Source organism: Heteronotia binoei, chromosome 1 (genome assembly GCF_032191835.1).
Source record: "Heteronotia binoei isolate CCM8104 ecotype False Entrance Well chromosome 1, APGP_CSIRO_Hbin_v1, whole genome shotgun sequence".
NCBI lineage: Eukaryota > Metazoa > Chordata > Lepidosauria > Squamata > Gekkonidae > Heteronotia > Heteronotia binoei.
In genome coordinates this window covers 264,128,383-264,152,354 of record NC_083223.1, presented here as the reverse complement: position 1 = coordinate 264,152,354, position 23,972 = coordinate 264,128,383, and the positions used below count along the sequence as shown (strand labels likewise).

At 46.0% G+C, this 23,972-nt stretch overlaps 1 protein-coding gene across 1 annotated transcript in view; it reads left to right on the top strand.

Annotated features, from left to right (window-relative positions):
* SYT11 (synaptotagmin 11) overlaps window positions 1-23,470 on the top strand; it is a 48,579-nt gene extending 25,109 nt beyond the window's left edge. Inside the window, exons 3-4 of the mRNA XM_060255097.1 lie at window positions 19,655-19,775; window positions 23,123-23,470. Of these exons, the coding sequence (XP_060111080.1) occupies window positions 19,655-19,775; window positions 23,123-23,433 (432 nt within the window). The 3' untranslated portion in view covers window positions 23,434-23,470. The remainder of the gene's footprint in view (window positions 1-19,654; window positions 19,776-23,122) is intronic.
* The last annotated feature ends 502 nt before the right edge of the window (window positions 23,471-23,972 follow it).

Genomic DNA, 23,972 nt, shown 5'->3' with positions numbered 1-23,972 from the left:
GGCTCATGACATAGCACCTTAAAGACTAGGGTTGCCAAGTCCAATTCAAGAAATGTCTGGGAACTTTGGGGAGTGGAGTCAGGAGGCTTTGGGGTGGAGCCAGGAGCAAGGTTGTGACAAGCATCACTAAACTCCAAAGGGTGTTCCGGCCACCACATTTAAAGGAACTGCACACCTTTTAAATGTCTTTCTTTAAAACAAAGTGGAGGGCCTCCAAACTAGGGGGTCCCCTGCCCCCACCTGGGGATTATTTACAACAGAGAGAGGTCACTGGTAAATGAATAAACACGCAACCACAAATGGTTATAGTGACCAGCAATTACTAAGACTATATAGCAATACAATAATGTGATAATGGTGAGAATACACAAATACATAGAGACACAGACGAAACTCTCAAAGAGTGCATCCATAGAAGATAGTAGAGCACCAAAGTACAGGTGGTCGACTTGTAGCTCCTGTTTCAACAAATCTTCAAGCAGTGGAAAGCTCTACTCCATTTTCCTTCAAATCAAATAATCCACAAACCACAATTCATACAGCTTCACAGTTAATCAGTATCAACAACCTCTTCCATAGAACACTAAAGTAATAATAATAATAATAATGTTTTATTTATATCCCGCCCTCCCCGCTGAAGCAGGCTCAGGGCGGCTAACAGGACATGGTATATACCATGATCAGTTATACAATTCATAAAAGATAGTTAAAATACAGTTAAAAAGTTACATAAAAATTATAAAACCATAGTAAATTATAGGTGCTACATTCAGTGGGATGTCTATCCAGATGGCTAGATGTCACATTCAGAGTTCCCTATAAGCTTGTTGGAAGAGGGTAGTTTTGCAAGCCCTGCGGAATTGGTTAAGGTCCCGCAGGGCTCGCACTTCCTCCGGTAGCTGATTCCGCCAGTGGGGAGCCATTATTGAGAAGGCCTGCTCCCTCGTTACTTTCAGTGTGGCCTCCTTTGGTCCAGGGATTTTTAGAAGACTTTGGGAGCTGGATCTCAGTGCTCTCTGGGGAACATATGGAGAGAGGGGGTCCCTAAGGTAGGCAGGTCCTCGGCCATATAGGGCTTTAAAGGTAATAACCAGCACCTTGTAGCGGACTCGGAATACAATTGGCAGCCAGTGCAGTTCCCTCAGCCTAGGTCGCGCGTGTTCCCACCGGGGCAGTCCCACTAGCAGCCTGGCCACCGCGTTCTGCACTAGCTGCAGTTTCCGAGTTCGCTTTTGATCTGATTGGGAGGTGGGCCAAATCTCGTGTGAAAGCACCTCTGAGGGAAGGATGGAGCATAAATCCAACTCTCCTCCTCTCCAGATTATAGTGATCAGTTCCTCTGGAGGTAGGGTTGCCAATCCCCAGGCGGGGGTAGGGGATTCCGCCCCCTCTGGTTTGGAGGCCTCCCCCTGCTTCAGGGTCATCAGAAAGTGGAGGGGGGAGGGAAATGTCTGCTCCGCACTACATTATACCCTAGGGAGACCGATTCCCGTAGAATATAATGGAGAATTGATCTGTGGGTTCTGGGGCTCTGGGTGGGACTGTTATTTGAGGTAGAGGCACCAAATTTTCAGTATATAATCTGGTGCCTCTTTTCAAAACACCCTCCAAGTTTCAAAAGGTTTGGAGCAGGGAGTCCAATTCTATGAGCCCCCAAAGTAGGTTCCCCTATCCTTCATTATTTCCAGTGGAGGGAAGGCATTTAAAACGTGTGCGGTCCCTTTAAATGTGATGGCTAGAACTGCCTTTAGAGTTCAGTTATGCTTGTCACAACCTTACCACTGGTTCCACCCCCAAAGTCCCCAGATATTTCTTGAATTGGACTTGGCAACCCTACCTGGAGGAAATGGCTGCTTTAATGAGCAGACTCTATGGCAGGGGTGTCAAACATGCGGCCCGGGGGCCGAATCAAGCTTCTGGAGGGCTCCTATCACACCCCCCAGCAACTGGCTGTCATTTGCTTCCTTCTTCCTCTCTCTTGCTTCCTTCTGTGTCTCAGCTTGCTTTGCTAGGCTTGTTCAATTGCACAGCAGAGCTACAGAGCAAAACCTCTATTTTCTCCATTGGCTGAGGCTGCTCCCTTGGGGAGGAGCAGGGGGGAGGAATAGCTTGCTTTGCCAGGCTCTCTCGATTGCACAGCAGAGCTACTGTGCCAGGCTTCTCTTCCTTCCGTTGGCTGAGGCTCCTCCCCGTCCTGGGCCCCTGGGGGAAGGCAAGAAAGAGCCAGAGCTTCCTTTTTCCCAGTTCCCTGGATCCCATTGGAGAGATACAAAGAAAGCACCTTTAAGACCAATGAGTGCTAAAGGTTTAAGCATGTTTTATTGTCCGTTGTTTAAATCTTGAATTGTGTTTGTCTGTGAGCTTTATAAAGTTTCTATCTCTGCTACCTGGCATTACCTTTTATGACGCACATGGCCCAGCCCGACAAGGTCTCATTCATGTAAGATCCGGCCCTCATGAGTTTGACACCCCTGCTCTATGCCACTGTACTCTGCTGAGTTCCCTCCCCTCCCCAAACCCCACCCTCTCCAGGCTCCATCCCTAACATCTCCAGGTATTTCCGAACCCAGACCTGGCAATCCTACGGCTCCCCTGAAAAAAATAACCCTGCAGAATCCCTCAGCCTGGCCAGAGAGAGCAACCAGCATTTGGTGAGCGAGGCCAGGGTCTGCGGGACTGTTGGCAGTCCAAGCACGAGTTTCACAGACGAACCAAATAACTTCCAGTAAATCGTGGCCTTGCATTTTATCCGAACAGAAGCTTATTTTCCAGGCAGTGTTTGGCTGGTAGATGACCAACGGAATCCAGAAGATCCCCCGCACTGCCTTGTGAGATCATTGATCCACCCACTACAGGATTATCTGCTCCGACCGGTGGCTGCTTTCCAGGGTCCCCGGCAGAGACAGGCCTTTCTCAGCTTTCTTGCCTGAGATGGACGGATCGAACCTCTTCCCACCATGCTGGGCTGTCTTGCCAGTAATACGTTGCCTTAGACCGTCGGGCCAGCGGTCCGGATCAATATTGTCTATTCCAAGGGTGGCCAAACTTGCTTAACGTAAGAGCCACATAGAATAAATGTCAGATGTGGAAGGGAGGGAGGAAGGAAGGAAGGAGGGAAGGAAAATAGATGAGGAGGGAGGGAGAGGTGGAAAGAAATTAACTTTAACTTTAAATGCATTCTCCCAAGTTGTCAACTGGCTTGGTTTGGAGAAATGATTATTAAAGACACAAATGCCTTCTCCAGTGGTGTGGTGGGGGCTTTGAGAGCCACACAATATGTGTGGAAGGCCCACATGTGGCTCCTGAGCGGCAGTCTGGCCACCCCTGGTCTGTCCTGATTTACCACAGCATCCCAGGCTCTTAGGCAGAGAAAGTCCCCCCTCCCAGACAAGAAGGAGACTGTAGATTTATACCCCACCCTTCTCTCTGAATCAGAGTCTCAGAGCAGCTTACAATCTCCTATATCTTCTTCCCCCACAACAGACACCCTGTGAGGTGGGTGGGCCTGAGAGAGCTCTCCCAGAAGCTGCCCTTTCAAGGACAGCTCTGCAAGAGCTATGGCTGATCCAAGGCCATTCCAGCAGCTGCAAGTGGAGGAGCGGGGAATCGAACCTGGTTCTCCCAGATAAGAATCCACACACTTAACCGCTACACCAAACCAGCTCTCCCTCTAAGCTGCAGAGTCTTGTGTTCCCTCTAACTACAGAGTCTTGTGAGCAAAAATTCTACTTTGTGAGCTACTCGCATTAAAGTTGCAAGCTACCGGCATTAAAGTGAGCTACTGCATACATTAGTGCGCTCTGGGGTCCTCCTTCCTGAGCGAAGACAAAAATGTGTGAGCTGGAGGCTAAAAATCTTTGCGCTAACTCAGTTTAGAGGGAACACTCCTCCCAGATAATCTAAGGCCTTTAGAGATTCCTGGTTTTAAAATCATAGAGTTCGAAGGGACCATCCAGGCCATCAAGTTAGGGATGCCAGCTTCCCTGGAATTATAGCACATCCCCTGGATAAAATGGCTGCTTTGGAGGGTGGACTCTATGGCATCATGCCTACTGAGGTCCCTGTCCTCTGCAGGACCCTACTTGGAGACTGCTAGGGAGGGGGAGCTCAGCACCTCTCTGCAGGGCCTTTTTTGTAGCAGGAACTCCTTTGCATATTAGACCACACCCCTCTGGTGTAGCCGATCCTCCTGGAGCTTACAGGCCTTGTACGAAGAGCCCTGTAAGCTCTTGGAGGATTGGCTACATTTGGGGGGTATGCCCTAATATGCAAAGGAGTTCCTGCTACAAAAAAAGAGCCCTGTGTGAGGCTCTGTAAAGAAGTAGAGCAGGGGTGTCGAACTTATTTATTATGAGGGCCAGATCTAACATAAATGAGACCTTTTTGGGCCGGGCCATGTCAAGTTGGGCTGAGCCATGTCAGGCTGGGCCATGTGTGTACCTATTTAAGATTAGGTAGCAGAGATATAAATTTCATAAAGAACACAGACAAATACAAATATATATTTTTTAAAAACTTAAAACATGCTTAAAATGTTAGCACTCATTGGTCTTAAAGATGCTTTCTTTGTATTTCTCCCATGGGATCCAGGGAACTGGGCAAAGGAAGCTCTGGCTCTTTCCTTCCTTCCCCAGGGGACTGGGGGGGGAGCCTCAGCCAATAGAAGGAAGATAATCTTGGCTCAGTAGTTCTGCTATGCGATTGAGAGAGCCTGGCAAAGCAAGCTGTTATATAGAAGGAAGCAAGATATTGGGAGAAGAAAGCAGATGACAGCCAGTTGTTCGGAGACCTGATAGGAGCCCTCTAGGGGCCTGATTCAGCCCCCAAACTGCATGTTCAACACCCCTAAAGTAGAGGTTCCCTCTAGTGGTGGGGCTGAGGTAGACTTCATCTCTCCCCCTCCCAATGATAATAAAGATGCAGATATCTCCATTCCTACTTGTATCTGACAAAGGGAGGTCTTTAAAGTGCTACTGGACTCAAATCTAGCTCTCTTCCCCCCCCCCCCATTTTTTTTTTCATTTGCTTTGCTAACCATTTTTGCAATTGTACACACAGGCTGCGATCACGCATACTAAAATAATGCACTTTCAATTCACTTCTGATGCACTTTCCAACTGGATTTTACTGGTTGATCTCGCAAAACCCAGTAGGAAAGCGCATTGAAAGTTGATAGAGGTTTACAAGATTATGCATCGGATAGGGAAGGTAGAGAAAGAAGGACTTTTCTCCCTTTCCCACAGTACAAAAAACTCGTGGGCACTCTATGAAATTGCTGAGCGGTTGGGTTAGAACGGATAAAAGGAAGTCCTTCTTCACTCAAAGGGTGATTAACACATGGAATTCACTGCCACAGGAGGTGGTGGCAGCTACAGACATAGACGGCTTCAAGAGGGGATTGGATAAAAATCCGGAGCAGAGGTCCATCAGTGGCTCTTAACCACAGGGTATTGATAGAACTCTCTATCTGGGGCAGTGATGCTCTGTATTCTTGGTACTTGGGGGGGGGGGACAACAGTGCAAGGGCTTCTAGTGTCCTGGCCCCACTGATGGACCTCCTGATGGCACCTGTTTTCTTTCTTTTTCTGGCCACTGTGTGTCGCAGAGTGTTGGACTGGACGGGCCATTGGCCTGATCCAACATGGCTTCTCCGATGTTCTCATTTTGCATAATTCAATCTAATGTTTACAATGGCTTTAATTATTCAGGATACTTTGGCAGAGATCGGGTTAGCGGCGGAGAAGGTTGCCTCTATAAGAGTTTTAAATGATTTTTTCCCCCATTTTATGTTCAGTCTGTTTCACTTCTTGAAGCTGCCTTAGACGTTTTTTTGATTCAGCGGAGAAGAAAACGTCTCTAAAATCAAACCACTGTTTCGGTGGGGCGATGCCCAGCACCGCGTATTAAAAATGAAAACCGGCAGCATCTCTGGCCTCGTAAAGTTACTGCCTTGTCTAGCCGTCGGGCTTGTGCGATTAAATGAGTCCTGTCTGAGCAGCTGGGCTTCCCTGAGTGATACTTTGCTTGTGCTGGAAAGGGAGTCTCTGGTTCCACTGAGCTGAGAAGCTGTGGAGGGTCGTGGAAGGCTAGAAGGGAAATGATCCGGAGAATAAGCCATCTAGCAAAAGGATAAGGCTGCAAGGTGCAGTCCTCAGATAGCAGAGGTTGCTTCTGTATCCGCTATTATAGTCTGAAATCACCAGGGATGGAATTCTAGCAGGAGCGCCTTTGCATATTAGGCCACCCCCCCTGATGCAGCCAATCCTCCAAGAGCTTACAAGGCTCTTTTTTGTAAGCTCATGCAGGATTGGCTGCATCAGGGGTGTGTGGCAAAGGAGCTCCTGCTAGAATTCCACCCCTGGAAATCACCATCAGCAGTTTTAACAGAGAATCCAGGTGACATCCCTGGTAACAAGTTTGGTGTAGTGGTTAAGTGAGCCAGTTTGGTGTAGTGGGTAAGTACGCAAACTCGAATCTGGGAGAACTGAGTTTGATACCCCACTTCTGCACATGCAGCAGCTGGAGTGACTTTGTGTCGGTCATAACTCTCACAGAGCTGTCCTCTCAAGAGCAGTTCTCTCAGCGCTCTCTCAGCCCCACCTACCTAAGAGGGACCCCTGAATAATTAATGAATACCTCAATAATAATAATAATTGAAATGTCTTTTTCTTCTTCTTCTTCTGTTTTCCCTAGAAGTGTCTTGTCTAAATGTTTGGTGCCATGGGGAACTTAAAAGCCAGAATTCTGGGAAATGTCAGAGAATGGTAGTTCCACATGGGCAGGCAAGGCTCCTTTGTCCCTAAACCTCCCCTTCAAGAAAAATCTAACTTTTGGATTTGAATGTCTTTTAGAATGGAGAGACCTGGCTTTGTAAGGTAGCAAGGACCTCTCTCCCCTTAATAAAAAAAAAGAACAGAAGAGCAGTGATTTGGATTAAAATTAGATGAGATCAGTTCTCAGGGGGAGGCCTGGAGATCTGCTGGAATCACAGCACCAGGCTGCAGACTTAGTTTTCTCTGCAGGGTAATGGAAGTTTGGTGTGAGCTCAGAGCCTGGTTCCCTTGGGATCTCATCTTAGACTTCCATTTTAGATCTCAAGCAATCTGTCCTGTCTGGATATGGCAACCCCATTCAGGAAACAAAACTAACTGTAGAGAATGTGGCCTTGCCCAAAAGATCAGGTCTCTGTTAGTGTGACGAAGTCTGCCACCTGTCTGACAAGGTGGGTCAGCAGACTTGCCAACGGATAGTCCAACACAGGTCCAAAGCCTGGTATTTCCCCCAGAAACACCAGGAAGGTAGGTTGCCACCAGACTTAGGCTTCCCAAATCTCCCGCTCTGGCGGGAGACTTCTGGTTTCACAGCCTCACCTCCCGCTTTTCAAAACTCTGGAAGCGGGGGTGGGGGGTGGAGGGGGGGGAGAACATACCTTTAGGCTTCATGTAGAGCTCCTGAGCCGTTTGCAAAATGTCTGCCCCTTTAAGGCTGGGCAGGAAGCCGGAAGCAGGAAGGGCTTTTGAGAACGGCCCCTCCCTTTCTTTGCTTTCGTTTTCACAGGAAGTAGAGTTGTCCGGAGGAAGATCTGGTAAGTGTGTGTGTGTGAGAGAGGGAGGGGGCAGGGGATTCCCTAGTTTGGAGGCCCTCCCCCCCTTTAGAAAGCGTGGGGGGGGGAGGGAAATGTCTACGAGGCACTCTATTATTCCCTGTGGAGAACGATTCCCATAGGGAATAATAGGAAATTGATCTGTGGGTATTGGGGGCACTGGGGGGCTATTTTTTGAGGTAGAGGCACCAAATTTTTAGTATAGCATCTAGTGCCTCTCCCCAAAATACCCCCCAAGTTTCAAAACGATTGGATGAGCCCCAAAATATGGTGCCCCTATCCTTAATTATTTCCTATGGAAGAAAGGCATTTTAAAAGGTGTGCTGTCTCTTTAAATGTGATGGCAAGAACTCCCTTGGAGTTCAATTATGCTTGTCACATCCTTGTTCTTGGCTCCACCCCCAATGTCTCCTGGCTCCACCCCCAAAGTCCCCAGATTTTTCTTTAATTGGACTTGGCAACCCTAACCAGACTGGATAAATTCTTTAGCACAGAGACCCTAGTCAAGCCTCTGCCTATTAGGAAAACTCTAGAGAAAACCAAGCCACACCACTGCGGCAAGGGGTTCCCCAAGTCAGTTTTTACAAATTGATAGTAGGTATTTCCAAAGGCTAGTGGATAGGTCTGGCTCAGATTGTGGTGGCTTGAAAGCAACTAACCACACAAATAAACTTAAAGAAAGTTTATTTTACCTAATAGGCATGAAAGCATTGGTTTTAGTGAGTGTTCAATAAAATTAGTTAACTGGGTATAAATTCAGAGAGCTAGATATTATCATACAGAGTTCAAATGTCCACATGGAATCCAAGGGTTTCCCCGAATGGAATTATGTCAGGAGGCTGTTTAGCAGAATAAACTCTAGTCTAGGTTAGGCTAGGCAAAGAAATGTGCTTATGTTATTTTTATGCCTCCCAGACCCTCGTGGTGTATCCAGTTAAGGCTATTCAGCTATTTCAGTATTAAAATTCAGTGGTGCATGGCTACTGCATTACAGTTAGCCTAAAAGAACTTCGGTTCAGCTCCTTTAAAATGCAGCCAGGATGCAAATTAAATAAATACAATTTATTGCCATGATTGAGAAAGAGATTTAGAGAGTTGTACCTTTATTTTCACCTTTAAAATGCCAGAACCAAATACCTCTGAGAAAGAGGGATTAAACTAGTTTTGTTAAATATATACTGCTTTAGTTCTATAAATTTCAGGCTCAAGGAAAGGCCTCTGAGTATGTACAGAGTGCCTAAATCAGCCCCAAGTTGGAGCCTGGCATAGGGAAGTCTTCCTGTCCTCCCCACACAAGAACACCGTAGCACAGAGTGTTAGAGCTGCAGTACTGCAGTCCTAAGCTCTGCTCACGACCTGAGTTCGATCTCCAGTGGAAGCAGGGTTTTCAGGTAGTCTGCTTAGGGTTGCCAAGTCCAATTCAAGAAATATCTGGGGACTTTGGAGGTGGAGCCAGGAGACTTTGGGGGTGGAGCCAGGAGACATTAGGGGTGGAGCCAAGATCAAGGCTGTGACAAACATAATTGAACTCCAAAGGGAGTTCTGGCCATCACATTTAAAGGGACCTTTTCAATTCCTTCCTTCCATAGGAAATAATGAAGGATAGGGGCACCTTCTTTTGGGGCTCATAGAATTGGACCCCCTGGTCCAATATTTTTGAAACTTGGGGGGTATTTTGGGGAGAGGCACTAGATGCTATACGGAAAATATGGTGCCTCTACCCCAAAAAACAGCACCCACAGAGCCCCAGATACCCACAGATAAATTCTCCATGATTTTCTATGGGAATAAATCTCCCTAGGGAATAATTAGAGTTCCCAGCAGACATTTCCCTCCCCTTCCCCCGCTTTCTGACGACCCTGAAGCGGGGGGAGGGCCTACAAACCGGGAGATCCCCTGCCCCTACCTGGGGATTGGCAACCCTAAGTCAGCTCCAGGTTTCATCCTTCTGAGGTTGGTAAAATGACTACCCAGCTTGCTGGGGAAAGTGTAAAAGACTGGGGAAGACAGTGGCAAACTACCCTGTAAAAAGTCTGCCATGAAAATGTGAAGTTGTGAAAGCAATGTCACCCCAGAGTCGGAAACGACTGGTGCTTGCACAGGGGACTTTTCCCTCTCTGCCCCTTCCCCCACCAGGAAGGAATGCTAATCCTCTTCTCTTTAATGAATCTGAAATCTTTAACAGAACCAGAAAAGAGAAGTAAATTTGCCAGCATCTTTGCGAAGAGTCAAAGTTTTCTCTTTTACAAGGAATTTATGTCCTAGTAACTTTCACTGGATTTTGGCTAGGAAAACTTTTGCAGACAATCTTTGGCTGTTTTAGGAAAGAGAAGACACTTAGCCAAATTAAGTCTTAATTGTAGAAATAAGTGTAAGTGTAAAACCTGAACCCCCACCCAGGCAGATATCTCATCACCTTCCCCATCTTGTGTTTATATATATGCCCCATGGTATCAAAAGGGGGAGGCACAACTGATATATTTTTCTGACTTCTCATATTCTCCTGGTTTTGGGTCTAAGGATACAAATTCAAACTTCTGAAATTCTGCAAGAATGTCTCCACAAATAAAATGAGTAGTTTTAGATGCCTGGAAGGAAGATGTGTATATTTTAAAACAAGCAAGTCAGTTTGGAAGCTTGCAAAACACAGTTTGCAAAACACTACTGTTTTGCAAGGGTGCCAGTCTCCAGGTGGAACCTGGAGATCACTCCCAAAAATATAATGTAATGCCCAGAACATTAAGGCTAGTGCCTCTCGGAGAGAAAGTGTCCAGGAGGGCGGCCTGCATGCCTTGTAATCTTAAAATTTAATTCAGATATTCAGAAATCTCCAGCCTGGAGCTGGCATCCCAAAGTTCCACTGACAGCTAATCTTTCTCTGCCAGAGAAAAGAACCTGCCTGTAAACTGCCTTGAGGCAAGAGTTCTTCTAGATTAGAAGCGATTCCTCTGATAATTTATTTATTTCTTTTTCTTTTTTTTGCTTTACCTTTTGTGTCTGAGAATGTTTTTCTAGCGGCCGTTATTAGTTTCCCTTGTACTTAGATTGTGTAGCTTTAATTTTAAGGGGAATATTTATAAGATATTTAGCTTGTGATCTCCTTTGCTTTAAAGAAATGGTGCACCTAACAGATCTCTTGTTAAGTTTTTTGATCTGGGACAATGGGTTGGAAGTTTATGTTTGTAATCTTGGGTTTATATGGAGTATCTATTCTGCTAAAGCAATACAGTATCCAACCTTTTGGAAATTTTATTCTCTTGGGATTTTTGTTAAGAACATCTCATGCCAGAAGCACGTGGTTTTCAGGTGTTGCATCTGGCAGTTTTGCTGTCTTACTTTGGGCTGCTTCCCAACTTTTCATTCATTTGAATATGGGGGTTCCTTTGGTTTTGGGTACTGAGTTTTTGTTTAGAGCAGTGTTTTGAAGTTCTGCCTCATAAATTTTGGTTTCTACAAGACCTCTTTCCATTTGAAGTTATAACGTGTTATAGAGGAACATCTATACCCTTCCTTGGGTGGAACTGCTCTCTCACTGTGCATCTTCTTTCTTAGGTCTTGAGAAACTAATACTTTGCTGTACCAGCCATCCAGTTATTCTCAGTGTCATGTTTCCTATGGAAATACCCTTTCTAGATTTCTTAGTAATTTAGTAGGCAGGATTCCTGAAAAATCTTGGTCTTCATTGGAAATCTGGACTTTAATAATGTTCTGCATTCCTTAAAATGTATGTCTTCAATTGTTCTCTTGATGTCATTTATAGTTATGTTCCACCTATGAACTTTGCATATCAGTCTTCCTGTATGGTGAACCTTGGAGAGCCAGTTTGGTGTCGTGGTTAAGTGTGCAGACTCTTATCTGGGAGAACGGGGTTTGATTCCCCACTCCTCCACTTGCACCTGCTAGCATGGCCTTGGGTCAGCCATAGCTCTGGCAGAGGTTGTCCTTGAAAGGGCAGCTGCTGGGAGAGCCCTCCCCAGCCCCACCCACCTCACAGGGTGTCTGTTGTGGGGGAGGAAGGGAAAGGAGATTGTGAGCCGCTCTGAGACTCTTCGGAGTGGAGGGCGGGATATAAATCCAATATCTTCTTCTTCTTCTTACTTGTGGAAAGAGGCATTTAAATGCTTATCTATCATATTTTATGCCTCCATCTATAGTATCTTGTTAGAGCATGACTTTTTCTGAGTGTTTTGTTCAGAAAATTCCTTCTATGTTTCATGTTCTTATCATGGTAGGGCTCCAATTCTGTTTGATTTTGTGTTTCAATCCAGTCTCCTCCAGTCCTGGCCAGGCTTGCTACTGGATAACACATTTCCATTTATTTGTTTTAAGTTCCTGCCTCTCTGTTATTTCAACCTTCTTTGTCAAGGTGTATTAACTAGGATTTGCCTTCCCGGATTGTTTTGTCATATATGAAGAAAATCAAGATCTGCAATTCAAGTTTAGTGCATGCTCATTATTATATAGTAATTTCAAGAATTGCTGGTATGTCTGCTAAGAATTGTTTGTTTAAGGATTAACTATTATTTGCTTTTAGGATTTTTGTTGTTAAAGTTTGATGAAACCTACTCTCACACCTACGTGAGGCCCACAGAACAAATTTTGGATGAGCTGCCACGGAGGAAGATGGAGTTCAGTGAACTTGAACACCCCACTGATGTCCAGTGGTTTAAATTCTCTAATCCAGTTCTCTAATCTTTTTGGGTCTGATCCTTCGCATACATGTATGTTAAAGCTGGCATTGTTGTATTGAGGCCTGTTTTGTTTTGTGTTTGTTTTTGAAGTTTTTCTTCCCTTTTTGTGACCATTTTAATTATCCAGGGGGTAACTTCAACTCTGGTAATCTCTTTTTGGAGCTCCAAATTTTGCACACAATTTCATGTTTCCTTTTTAAGATTCATATCTGTTGCAACAAAACAAAAAGCCTCTCACGAACCACTAGGTGCTCATTTTCTATATGGATATGCACTAGTCTGAATCATGAGAAGTGATGCATGGGTTTATATTGTGGATTTGTGTTCTGCATAATGTATGTGGTATGAAATCTGTCCTTTAACATGGGAAGGGTAGAGACCTTGTCAAACGGAAACACCATGTGAGAGGGAGGAAGTCTCCTGTCCAAAACAAGTATGGTAATTTAGCTAATGTATGCAAACCTATCTCAACAGGGTTGGACTCAAGTTATGGCAATTTGTGGACAGCCAAGGAAAGCTTTAAAAGGGAAAAAACCCACCTATTATTGCTGTTTTATTTGCTTGTTTCTTCAAGTATGTTTTCCAGGCTCCTCCATATCTACCTAGAGGTCCTGAAATTTGCTTGGTCTTGCCTCATTGATGTTGGAAGGAAGGCCTCCCCCGAGAACCCCATCCAAATTGAGTTGTGGAGAAAACTTATTTCCAGGGAAATTCCTCTGCCTAGCAAAAGGCTGGTTGCCCCAGCTGATCACAGCAGCAGCCCACTGCCACTTCCAAGTTGTGCTTCCGGGAAAAGGAATTCCTTTTGGCTGCAATAGAAACAGATTTCCCTGCGAAAAGATGGTCATGCATAGAGCACGCAAACTCTCCATGAACTCAAGAAATGGTTTTTGTATTGTAATAATGTGGCCAATGTGGACTGCCCACAACTGGCAATGTTTCCAAGTATGTCTGAATTGTGTGTATCTTAATCACCTAGGCTACAACAAGGTGTCTGCCTTAAAGGCACATGAGTTGATTCAGTTTATAGCATGTCATTTGCATATGTCTCCTGTGCTTTAGAAGTGAGATGAGTTGTGTTCTTGCATCATAACTAATAATGTTTTATTGATAAAGATCTATGTTCACAAATTTAGACTGGACATGTGTAATTCTTCAATGCATATGCCATGAATGGATTATTGTATATTTTTTAACTCAGGCATAGCCTATTTTTGGTAGTTGACATTCCTAAAACCCTTTCCCTTTGTCCCAACTGTGTCTCAACCCTGGTTGTTTGAAGTCTGATCAGCAATGCACCATGAAATGTGGCACACACCCTGCAAGGACTGGACAGTGCCAAAGAGGAGGAATTGATACCAGAGTGCTGCCAAATAAAGAGGGTAGCCTTAAAAGACAACAGGGGGCCCTCTCAAGCTAGTCTGTGTGCCCAGAAAGGCCACATAATGGAGACCAGAAAACTCCATATTGGAAGGCTGGGCTGCATAGCCAAGGCATGCCTCTGAGTAACCTTCTTCCCCACAAACACACCTTCTCAAGATGGAAACTACTGGGATGTGCCAGTGTGAATGGATAATCCCATCACTGTCTCTCCTCCAGTGACCCATCTATACCCCATCTCTGTTAATATACGATTTCATTACCCCACTGTAATGTCATTTCAGTCTTTCTTGGGAATGTCAAAAACCAAATTGTCACCTAGCTGCCCTTCTTGAGTGGGCATACAGAATTGATTTGTTTAATAATTAGGATGGTCAGTCTCCTTCAGATAAAAAATAATAATAAAAAAACTTTCAGATACTAAAAGGGGGGAATGAAGAGGGACCACTGAATAATTAATGAATACCTCCATAATAATAATAATTGAAAATAAGGTTGTGCCTTCAAAAGAGAATGTCTGATGCAACATTTAGAGTGACTGTTAAGAGGCCCCTCAGTGGAGCTTCTGCTAAACTGTTAAAACCAGACAGGCTAAGGGTGTGAATCCAAGATAACAGGGGCCCCGCAGAGAAGGAGCTTCTTGCTGATAACACAGAGGGACAGAGCAGGGGAAAACCGCACGAAATTACTGGAAGGAAAGCAGGAGGTGGAGCATTTGAATTAGATAAGAGGGGACTAGTCTGCTTGTTTTGGGGATGAATAAAAATGGTCAGAAGGCTGATGATTTTAACTTAGTCATTTTGAGCTTATGCTGACAAGTTCTACTTTGATGTCAAAGTAAAATACCTCGCTTCAAACCAAGCAATGTGTGGGGCTTCGTTATTTACCTGCTACGCTACCTCACAGAGTGTCTGTTGTGGGGGGGGGGGGGAGGAAAGGAGACTGTAAGCTGTTCTGAGACTCCTTCAGGTAGTGAAAGGCAGAGAATAAATCCAATTTCCTCCACTTCCACCACCTCTTCTTTTTCATCTTCTTCCTCTTCTTCCTCCTTCTCCTCCCCCCCCATTGCACTCCAGTGGTTTCCCTGCTGTCCTCCCACTTTTTTCCAGATTCGATTTGATGTGATTTTAAAAACTCCAATAACATAAAACTTAATTAGATTCAGGCAGCTAGCCGTGTTGGCCCAAAGCAACAGAACCAAGTTTGTTTCCAGTGGCACCTTGAGGACCAACAGTTTTATTCAAGATGTGAGCTTTCGTGGCACACACAAAAGCTTGCACCTTGAATAGAATTCTGTTGGTCTCCAAGGTGCCACTGGACTCAAACTTGGTTCTGATAAAATGTAACTCCAAACGAATTGTTAATTTTTCAGTCTTAGTCCATTTTATGAGCATTTTAGCATAATTGTACGTAAGAATCACAAAAACCAGCCTAATCATTATAAATCTACAAATGCGTTTGACCCTTGGTGATTTGACAGAACGGCAGGGCAAGCGGTGCCTTCTGCTACGGCTAACTAAGCACCGGGCACTGAATCTAGGACACGGGCACCCTAGCTAACCATGGCAACCCAGCCGGCCATTCATTGGCTTAGCAGTAGCTTTGTAACATTTGGCAAGGCTTAGTTTTATTTCCACCATATTAACTTCCTTTAAACAGAGCCAGTTTCTCTCTTTCTCTCTCTTCCCCCTCCCCACCCCCCGACTTTTTCTTTTACTGTGGACTAAGATGGGTAATGCGGAGAGGCATTTAAGGCCACTGGGAAAGCATTTAGTATGTAAACAGTCAAATGGGCATACTTCTGCTTCTCTCCAGATGGTGGACTTTTGAAAAATGGTCACGTTCCCCCAGCTCTGTCGTTTCCCCGTTCCTGCAACGGGGGAAGAATCGGGTCCCTTCTGATTGAAAGAACGAAGGCCCAAATTCTCACGTGTTGACCTTCCAACAAACCCAGTTCAGCAAAACATTCTACTGAAACAGCAATTATTTCTATACAACAATCATAACAATTCAGGCCTGTTGATTTTTCGAGAGACTCGGGGTCTCAGTCCGGCTTTAGAACAAAATATAAATATTCACAGCAAGGAGTGCTACTGTGGTGGGAGAGCCAGTTTGGTGTAGTGATGAAGTGTGCAGACTCTTAAGGGAAAGGAGGTTGTAGGCCGCTCTGAGACTCTGTCCTTGGAAGGGCAGCTGCTAGGAGTGCCCTCTCAGCCCCACCCACCTCACAGGGTGTCTGTTGTGGGGGAGGAAGGTAAAGGAGATTGTAGGCAGCTCTGAGACTCTGTCCTTGAAAGGGCAGCTGCTGTGAGAGCCCTCTCAGCCCCACCCACCTCACAGGGTGACTGTTGTGGGGGAGGAAGGTAAAGGAGATTGTGAGCCGCTCTGAGACTCTTCGAAGTGGAGGGCGGGATGTAAATCCAATATCTTCTTCTATCTTCTTCTTCTTCTTCAGGCCTTCTAGTCTAAAAGGGGAAATTTCTGTAACATTTTATATAAGCTCAACGACAATGAAAATACAGACTAATAATCAGTTAATATAAACACAACTCCCCCCCCCCTTTCCGCAAACATTCTAGAAAATTTTCATACCTAGAACAAAATGTGGTGGGAGTGCTCCTCCCTGTACTTCAGGCCTTCTAGTCTAGAAGGGAAATTGCGCTTTTTTTCCCTGTACTCTGTAGCTCCCTCTAGTGGAGTCAGGGTTACATGGGGTTGAGGGGTGGCCGCTTTCACATTCCAGGGGTTTGTTACAGACCCGCAGAACACGGAAGTGGTTGGCTAGCGCCCGTGCAGTGCTGTCCTCAGAGCCTGCTAGGTTCTCAGGAGTGCTCTATGCAGGCACTGCTGGATTTCGTGTTCCCCGGGTCTGTAACTAGGGTTGCCAAGTCCAATTCAAGAAATATCTGGGGACTTTGGGGGTGGAGCCAGGAGACAGTAGGGGTGGAGCCAGAAGCAAGGGTGTGACCAGCACAATTGACTCCTAAGGGAGTTCTGGCCATCACATTTAAAGGGACGGCACACCTTTTTAAATGACTTCCTTCCAAAGGAAATAATGAAAGATAGGGGCACCTTCTTTTGGGGCTCATAGAATTGGACCCCCTGGTCCAATCCTTTTGAAACTTGGGAGTTATTTTGGGGAGAGGTGCTGGATGCTATACTGAAAATCCAGTGCCTCTACCTCACTGGAGCCCCCCCCCCAGAGCCCCAGATACCCATGAATCATCCATTATTTCCTATGGGAATAAGTCTCTATAGGGAATAATAGCGTTCCCAGCAGACATTCCCCTCCCCTCCACCCGCTTTCTGATGACCCTGAAGCGGGGGGAGGGTCTCCAAACCGGGGATCCCCTGCCCCCACCTGGGGATTGGCAACCCTGTCTGTAACAGATCCAGGGAATGTGAAAGTGGCCGGGCACCATCTGTGCTCCATGGAGCCCGCTTTCTATTGGAGAAAGCAGGCTCCAAGGAGTGCACACACTGCACGTGAGGAGAGGGGACGCCTTGTGGCACCCCAAGCCAGGTGGCTTCCTAAGCCGCCGCCTACTTGGCCGATTCCCATGCGCCGGCACTGCGTCCCGTTGTAAGAAGTTATCTTGGACAGCTTGGTCCCTGCCTGGTGGAATCAGCTCCCTGTGGAAATCCGGGCCTTACCTGAATTACTGCCGTTTCGTAGGGCCTGCACGATGGAGCTGTTCCACCGGGCCTATGGTTGAGGCAGCGGGCGTCCTGTTATTCCATCATTGGGCCTCCCTTGTGGAGACATCATGCTTTATTAGTGTTATCCTATTGTTATTACCATCGTTTAAGGAAGGCCTACAACTGGTTATTGATATGCTGTGCCCTGTCCGCCGGTGGTGCGTTTCATTTATTGTTTTTACTGTTAATTTTAATTTGGTGTTTTAACTTTGATATGTAGGGGTTTTTTTTGTTATTTTCATATGTTGTAATCCGCCTTGAGCCCGTTTCCGGGAAAAGGCGACATATAAGCCTACTAAATAAATAAATAAATAAAAATCTCTGTTCGAAAACTGGTTCAAAAGGCAACAAAATGGCTGACCAGGAGATTCTTCGGTAGGGTTGCCCGCTCTAGGCTAGGAAATTCTTGGAGGCTTTAGGGGTGGAGCCTGGGAAAGGTGGGGCTTGGGGAGAGAAGGGGCTGCAGGAGTGTATAACGCTTAGGGTTTAGAGTTGCTAGGTTTGTGTTGGAAAATACCTGGAGGCTTTGAGGGTGGATCTAGAAGAGGGCAGGGCTTGGGAAGGGGAGGGGCCTCAGTGTGATCCAACGCCCTAGAGTCCACCCTTCCAAGCAGCCATTTTCTCCAGGGGAGCTGATCTCTGCCAGCTGGAGACCAGCTGTAAAAGAGGGAGATCTCCAGGCCCCACCAGGTGGTAGCTAGAGATCTCCCGCTGTTACAGCTGATCTCCAGGTGACAGAGCTGAGCTCCCTTGGAGGACATGGCTGCTTTGGAAGGGGGACCCTGTGGCATTATACCCCATGGAGGTTTCTCCCCTCCAGCTAGACCAGCCTTGTGAAATTTAGAATGTTACTCAACTTTACTTTGGGCTGGTGCTCCCAAGAATAATACTACAGAACTTTGGGCCGTGAAGCCATTAAACCAAAGAAGCTCTGAGGACTGAAAACGGTTCCTCTTACATCCGCGTTTTTACATGTGCATCGGAGAGCTTCCAGCAGCCAACCGTGTTCAACTTGTGGACCTTCTTCAAGGATTAACTCGAGGAGTTTTGCTGAAATGTCAAAGCAATGCAATTGGACTATATGACTAGATACAGAGGGGACACAAGCTGTTTTTGTTCTGAAGTGCCAGTTTGGCGTAGTGGTTCAGTGTGTGGACTCTTATCTGGGAGAACCTGGTTTGATTCTCCAGTCCTCCACTTGCACCTGCTGATGTGACCTTGGGTCAGTCACAAGTTCTCTCAAGGCTGTTCTGTTCAAGAGCTGTTCTGGGAGAGCTCTCTCGGCCCCACCTATCTCACAGGTGTCTGTTGTGGGGAGGGGAAGGGAAAGGAGATTATAAACTGCTCTGACACTCCTTTGAGTAGTGAAGGGCGAGATATAAATCCAAACCCTTCTCTTCTCATGTTCTTCTGAATAATTGTTTATTGCCTTGCACGTTGTGGAACCGACTCTTATAGAAAGATTTAAAATAATAAGATATAGCTGGTTAATGTTATGTTGCTACATGGTTCTATGTTATTGCTAATTTAGATGTTGAACTGGGGGGTTCTTACTGTCTCTAGGTTTATCATCTAGAAGCCGGCAGCCTTTGTTGGCCGGGCTGCTCATGGCGGCTGTGATTCCAAAGTTGACAGCCCGTTTCCCTTGAAAACAACTGAAAACAAATCATCCAGTATCATAATGCCCCTGTATAAATCGATGGTGCGGTCTCATTTGGAGTAGTGTGTGCAGTTCTGGTCGCCGCACCTCAAAAAGGATATTATAGCATTGGAGAAAGACCAGAGAAGGGCAACTAGAATGATTAAAGGGCTGGAGCACTTTCCCTATGAAGAAAGGTTGAAACGCTTGGGACTCTTTAGCTTGGAGAAACGTCGACTGCGGGGTGACATGATAGAGGTTTACAAGATAATGCATGGGATGGAGAAAGTAGAGAAAGAAGTACTTTTCTCCCTTTCTCACAATACAAGAACTCGTGGGCATTCGATGAAATTGCTGAGCAGCCAGGTTAAAACGGATAAGAGGAAGTCCTTCTTCACCCAAAGGGTGATTAACATGTGGAATTCACTGCCACAAGAGGTGGTGGCGGCCACAAGCATAGCCACCTTCAAGAGGGGGTAGATAAAAATATGGAGCAGAGGTCCATCAGTGGCTATTAGCCACAGTGTGTGTGTATGTATAAAAAATTTTGCCACTGTGTGACACAGAGTGTTGGACTGGATGGGCTATTGGCCTGATCCAACATGGCTTCTCTTATGTTCTTATGTTCCCTTCTCTTCTCAGAAATGCGTCAGCAGAGGGGAACTGCAGGTTTCCTTGTCCTACCAACCTGTCGCCCAGCGGATGACCGTCGTGGTGCTCAAAGCCAAACATCTGCCCAAGATGGACATCACCGGCCTCTCAGGTAGAAGCTATTTACTCCACCTTGCATTTATGTCCCCACCCCACCCCCAACACACAAACCTTCTGTGCCGTTTTGAAGCTGGCATTTGGCCGCGCCTCTGTATATCTGAGCGGAGCAGGTTGCTTAGTAATTAGCAGCCTGCCGGCTAATCACTTAGCGCTTGAACTGGATCCAGACCTTGCTCCAGGATCCCCCAAAGGCCTGGCAATCCTTCTAATGGGCACACAAGCAGACTCAATTTCCACCGCACTTCTGGCTGGCGCTGATATAATTAGGAGCTGCCATTGGACTGACAGTAAGGTTGCCAGGTCCCACTCAGAAAATATCTGGGGACTTCGGGGGTCGAGCCAGGAGATGTTCCCATTCCCTAAAATAAATAAATAAAACACACAGCTGTGAAGTTCCCCTGAATTAGGGTTCCAGGTGTATGGTGGAAAATACCTGGAGACTTTGAGAGTGGATCCGGGAGAGGGTCGGGGTTTGGGAAGGGGAGAGACTTCAGCATGATACAGTGCCATAGACTCCACCCTTCAAAGCATATTCTCCAGGGGAGCTGATCTGTGCCAGCTGGAGAGCAATTGTAAATGCTGATCTCCAGACCCCGCCCCCCGGAGACTGGCAACCATACCCTGAATACAGTCTTTATTTCTTTGTCCCCAGCAGTTGCACTTCCCCAAAATGAAATTGAACATAAGAACATAAGAGAAGCCATGTTGGATCAGGCCAATGGCTCATCCAGTCCAACACTCTGTATCACACAGTGGCCAAAAATATATATATACACACTGTGGCTAATAGCCACTGATGGACCTCTGCTCCATATTTTTATCTAACCCCTTCTTGAAGCTGGCTATGCTTGTAGCCGCCACCACCTCCTGTGGCAGTGAATTCCACACGTTAATCACCCTTTGGGTGAAGAAGTACCTCCTTTTATCCGTTCTAACCCGACTGCTCAGCAATTTCATTGAATGCCCACGAGTTCTTGTATTGTGAGAAAGGGAGAAAAGTACTTCTTTCTCTACCTTCTCCATCCCATGCATAATCTTGTAAACCTCTATCATGTTACCCCCCAGTCGACGTTTCTCCAAGCTAAAGAGCCCCAAGTGTTTTAACCTTTCTTCATAGGGAAAGTGTTCCAAACCTGTAATCATTCTAGTTGCCCTTTTCTGCACTTTTTCCAGTGCTATAATATCCTTTTTGAGGTGCGGTGACCAGAATTGCACACAGCATTCCAAATGAGGCACACACACTCTCACAAAGCAGCCAAAATAAACACAGCATGCACACACTTTTGTGATCTCGCTGGGGCAATTTACTCACAAGAGTTTATGAATGTAACCATCTGCTATATTTCAACCAACTTCTTCAGACTAACAGGAATACGAAAGCAGAGCAGCCTAGGGGTGGAATTTTCCTCTAAACAAACAGAGGGACTCTGCTGGCTTCTCTTTCTCATGCTTTACACACTCACCAGGAAGACCCACATGGCTCTGCCTACTCGCCCCACCCATTCAGCTTTCCTCTTGTTGAGATTTAAAGGCACACACACAGTCCAAAACACAGGCAGTTTGCAGGCTTCTTTTAAGTCTGCCCAGGTTTAAAGGCACATGGTGGCAGTTGGGACGGGGCTTTCCCTGCCAGCCAACTGGCTGCTGGTTGGGTGGAACCTGCAAAACTGGAGGATCCCCCATTGGGACCTGGGGGCTAACTCTAGTGTATTCCTGCCCACCCCATAAATGGATGGTAAGGGGGTGGGTAATTGTTTGGCTAATCTGCTTTTAAAATTATTGTTTCAAATCTTTATGGACTCAGTTATATAGGCTCCATTATTATTTATGGCTGGAATGATAAACTAGGGGGGGCATTAGATCAGGAACAGAAGTTTACAAAAATAGCATGCAATGTGGAAAGAATTTTCTCATTCTCCTGCAATACAAGGACTCGTGGGGAAGGGAGTCACCCAATGAAACTGATAGGCAAAAGAAGACCGCAGATTTATACCCCACTCTTCTCTCTGAATCAGAGTCTCAGAGTGGCTCACAGTCTTCTTTACCTCCCCCCCCGCCACACCAGACACCCTGTGAGGTGGGTGGGGCTGAGAGAGCTCTCCCAGAAGCTGCCCTTTCAAGGACAACCTCTGCCAGAGCTATGACTGACCCAAGGCCATTCCAGCAGCTGCAGGGGGGGAGTGGGGAATCAAACCCAGTTCTCCCAGATAAGACTCCATGCACTTAACTACTACACCAAACTGGCTCTGAGAAGCCAGTGAGACTTCTTCTCATGAAACATGTCACTCGTAGAATTCCTGGTCGTAAGGTGAAGATGACGTAAACCACCGACTTAGATGGCTTTGAAAGGGGATCTGTTTGTTTCAAAGGCATGTGGCATTCTTCCCTCTGGTTTATCCTCACAACAACCCCGTAAGGCTAAGAATATGGGACTGGCCCAAGGTCACCCTGCAAGCTTCTGTGGTAGCGTGGGGGATTTGAACTTGGATTCCCCGACACCCTAACCACTACACCACACTGCACCGTTTCATAAAAAGAAGACAGGGTCTGTTAATGGCTCCATAGCTAAGGGGCACATACAGATGAATCATGGTTGCAGAAAGGGTATTAAGCAAGAAATTGCATTGTCGGTGGGCTGCCTTTTCTTGCATTATTATATATATATTAAATAATATTCCTCCTTCTGATCCTAGTCCAGGTAACCAGGGTTTTTTTCTGAGCAGGAAGGCACAGGAATGCAGTTCCGGCTGGCTTGGTGTCATGGGGTGTGGCCTAATATGTAAATGAGTTTCTGCTGGGCCTTTTTCTACAAAACAGCCCTGCACAAAAAAATGGTGCCATCAGGGGGTGTGGTCTAATATGCAAATGAATTCCTGCTGGACTTTTCCCTATCAAAAAAAGGCCCTGCAGGTAACCCAAGGAAGTTAGCTATCAGTTTAAAAGCATTTTATTATTTTTTTTATTATTATTTATTATTTAGGATTTTATCCTATCGGCCTGCTAGAGAGCCAGTTAGGTGTAATGGTTAAGAGCGGTGGACTCTAATCCTGGAGAACTGGGTTTGATTCCTCACTGCTCCCCCACATGCAGTTCTCTCAGAGCGGTTCTCTCAGAGCTCTCTCAGCTCCACCTGCCTCGCAGGTTGTCTGTCGTGGGGAGAGGAAGGGATATAGCTTGTAAACCGCTTTGAGACTCCGAATGAAAGGCAGAGTATAAATCCAACTCTTCTTCTTCAAAATCTTTACATAGCAAAACACCACAAATGGGTTTCTGGGAAACCTCTCCCAACCTTGTTCCCGGGCTGTGTTATTGGCTCTGTGTTGTCTTCCTCTCCGGCAGATCCCTACGTCAAAGTGAACGTCTACTATGGCCGAAAGCGCATCGCCAAAAAGAAGACCCACGTCAAGAAGTGCACGTTGAACCCCGTCTTCAACGAGTCCTTCATTTACGACATCCCCGTGGATCTCTTGCCCGACATCAGCATCGAGTTTCTGGTCATCGACTTCGACCGCACCACGAAAAACGAGGTGGTGGGGCGGCTGATCCTGGGGGCGCACAGCGTCACGGCTGGCGGCGTGGAACACTGGCGGGAGGTATGCGAGAGCCCCCGGAAGCAGGTGGCCAAGTGGCACAGCTTGAGCGAATATTAGCAGGGTGCGCGGAGAGCGCGGAGCGCTCGCGCTCGCAAAACACCCCCACAGACTTTGAACCTTCTTCTGTTTTCTTCCTTTTCCCGTTTTAGTCATAGAACTTAAAAAAAAAAAAACCAACACAAAACAACCCCCCCCCCAAAAAAAAATAATTCCGTAAAGCAGCAGCAGCTGGTCGGTTCTCTCTAGTGACGTTAACTTTTTTTATGCAGGGCGCTGAGATTCTAAAAAGGAAAGGGGAAAAAAAAAGCAAACAAAAAAAAGCCTTTGTTTTAATAATACGATATATATATATATAATATATATATATATTACAACAGCGTACTCACAACTATTGCATGCCTAACACAAAAGTTTTTTAAAAAGCAGAAAAAAAAAAGTTTAGTCTTAACTTACCAATATCGAGGTACAGTTTTTAATACGATTTCTCTGTCACTATGAAAGTCGTGTTTGTGCTCAACTATCTCGGTTGCTGTTCACCACAATCGGCCTATTCAGCCTCTCTCCCGAGTTAGCTTTCTTTTTAAAAAAAAATATAT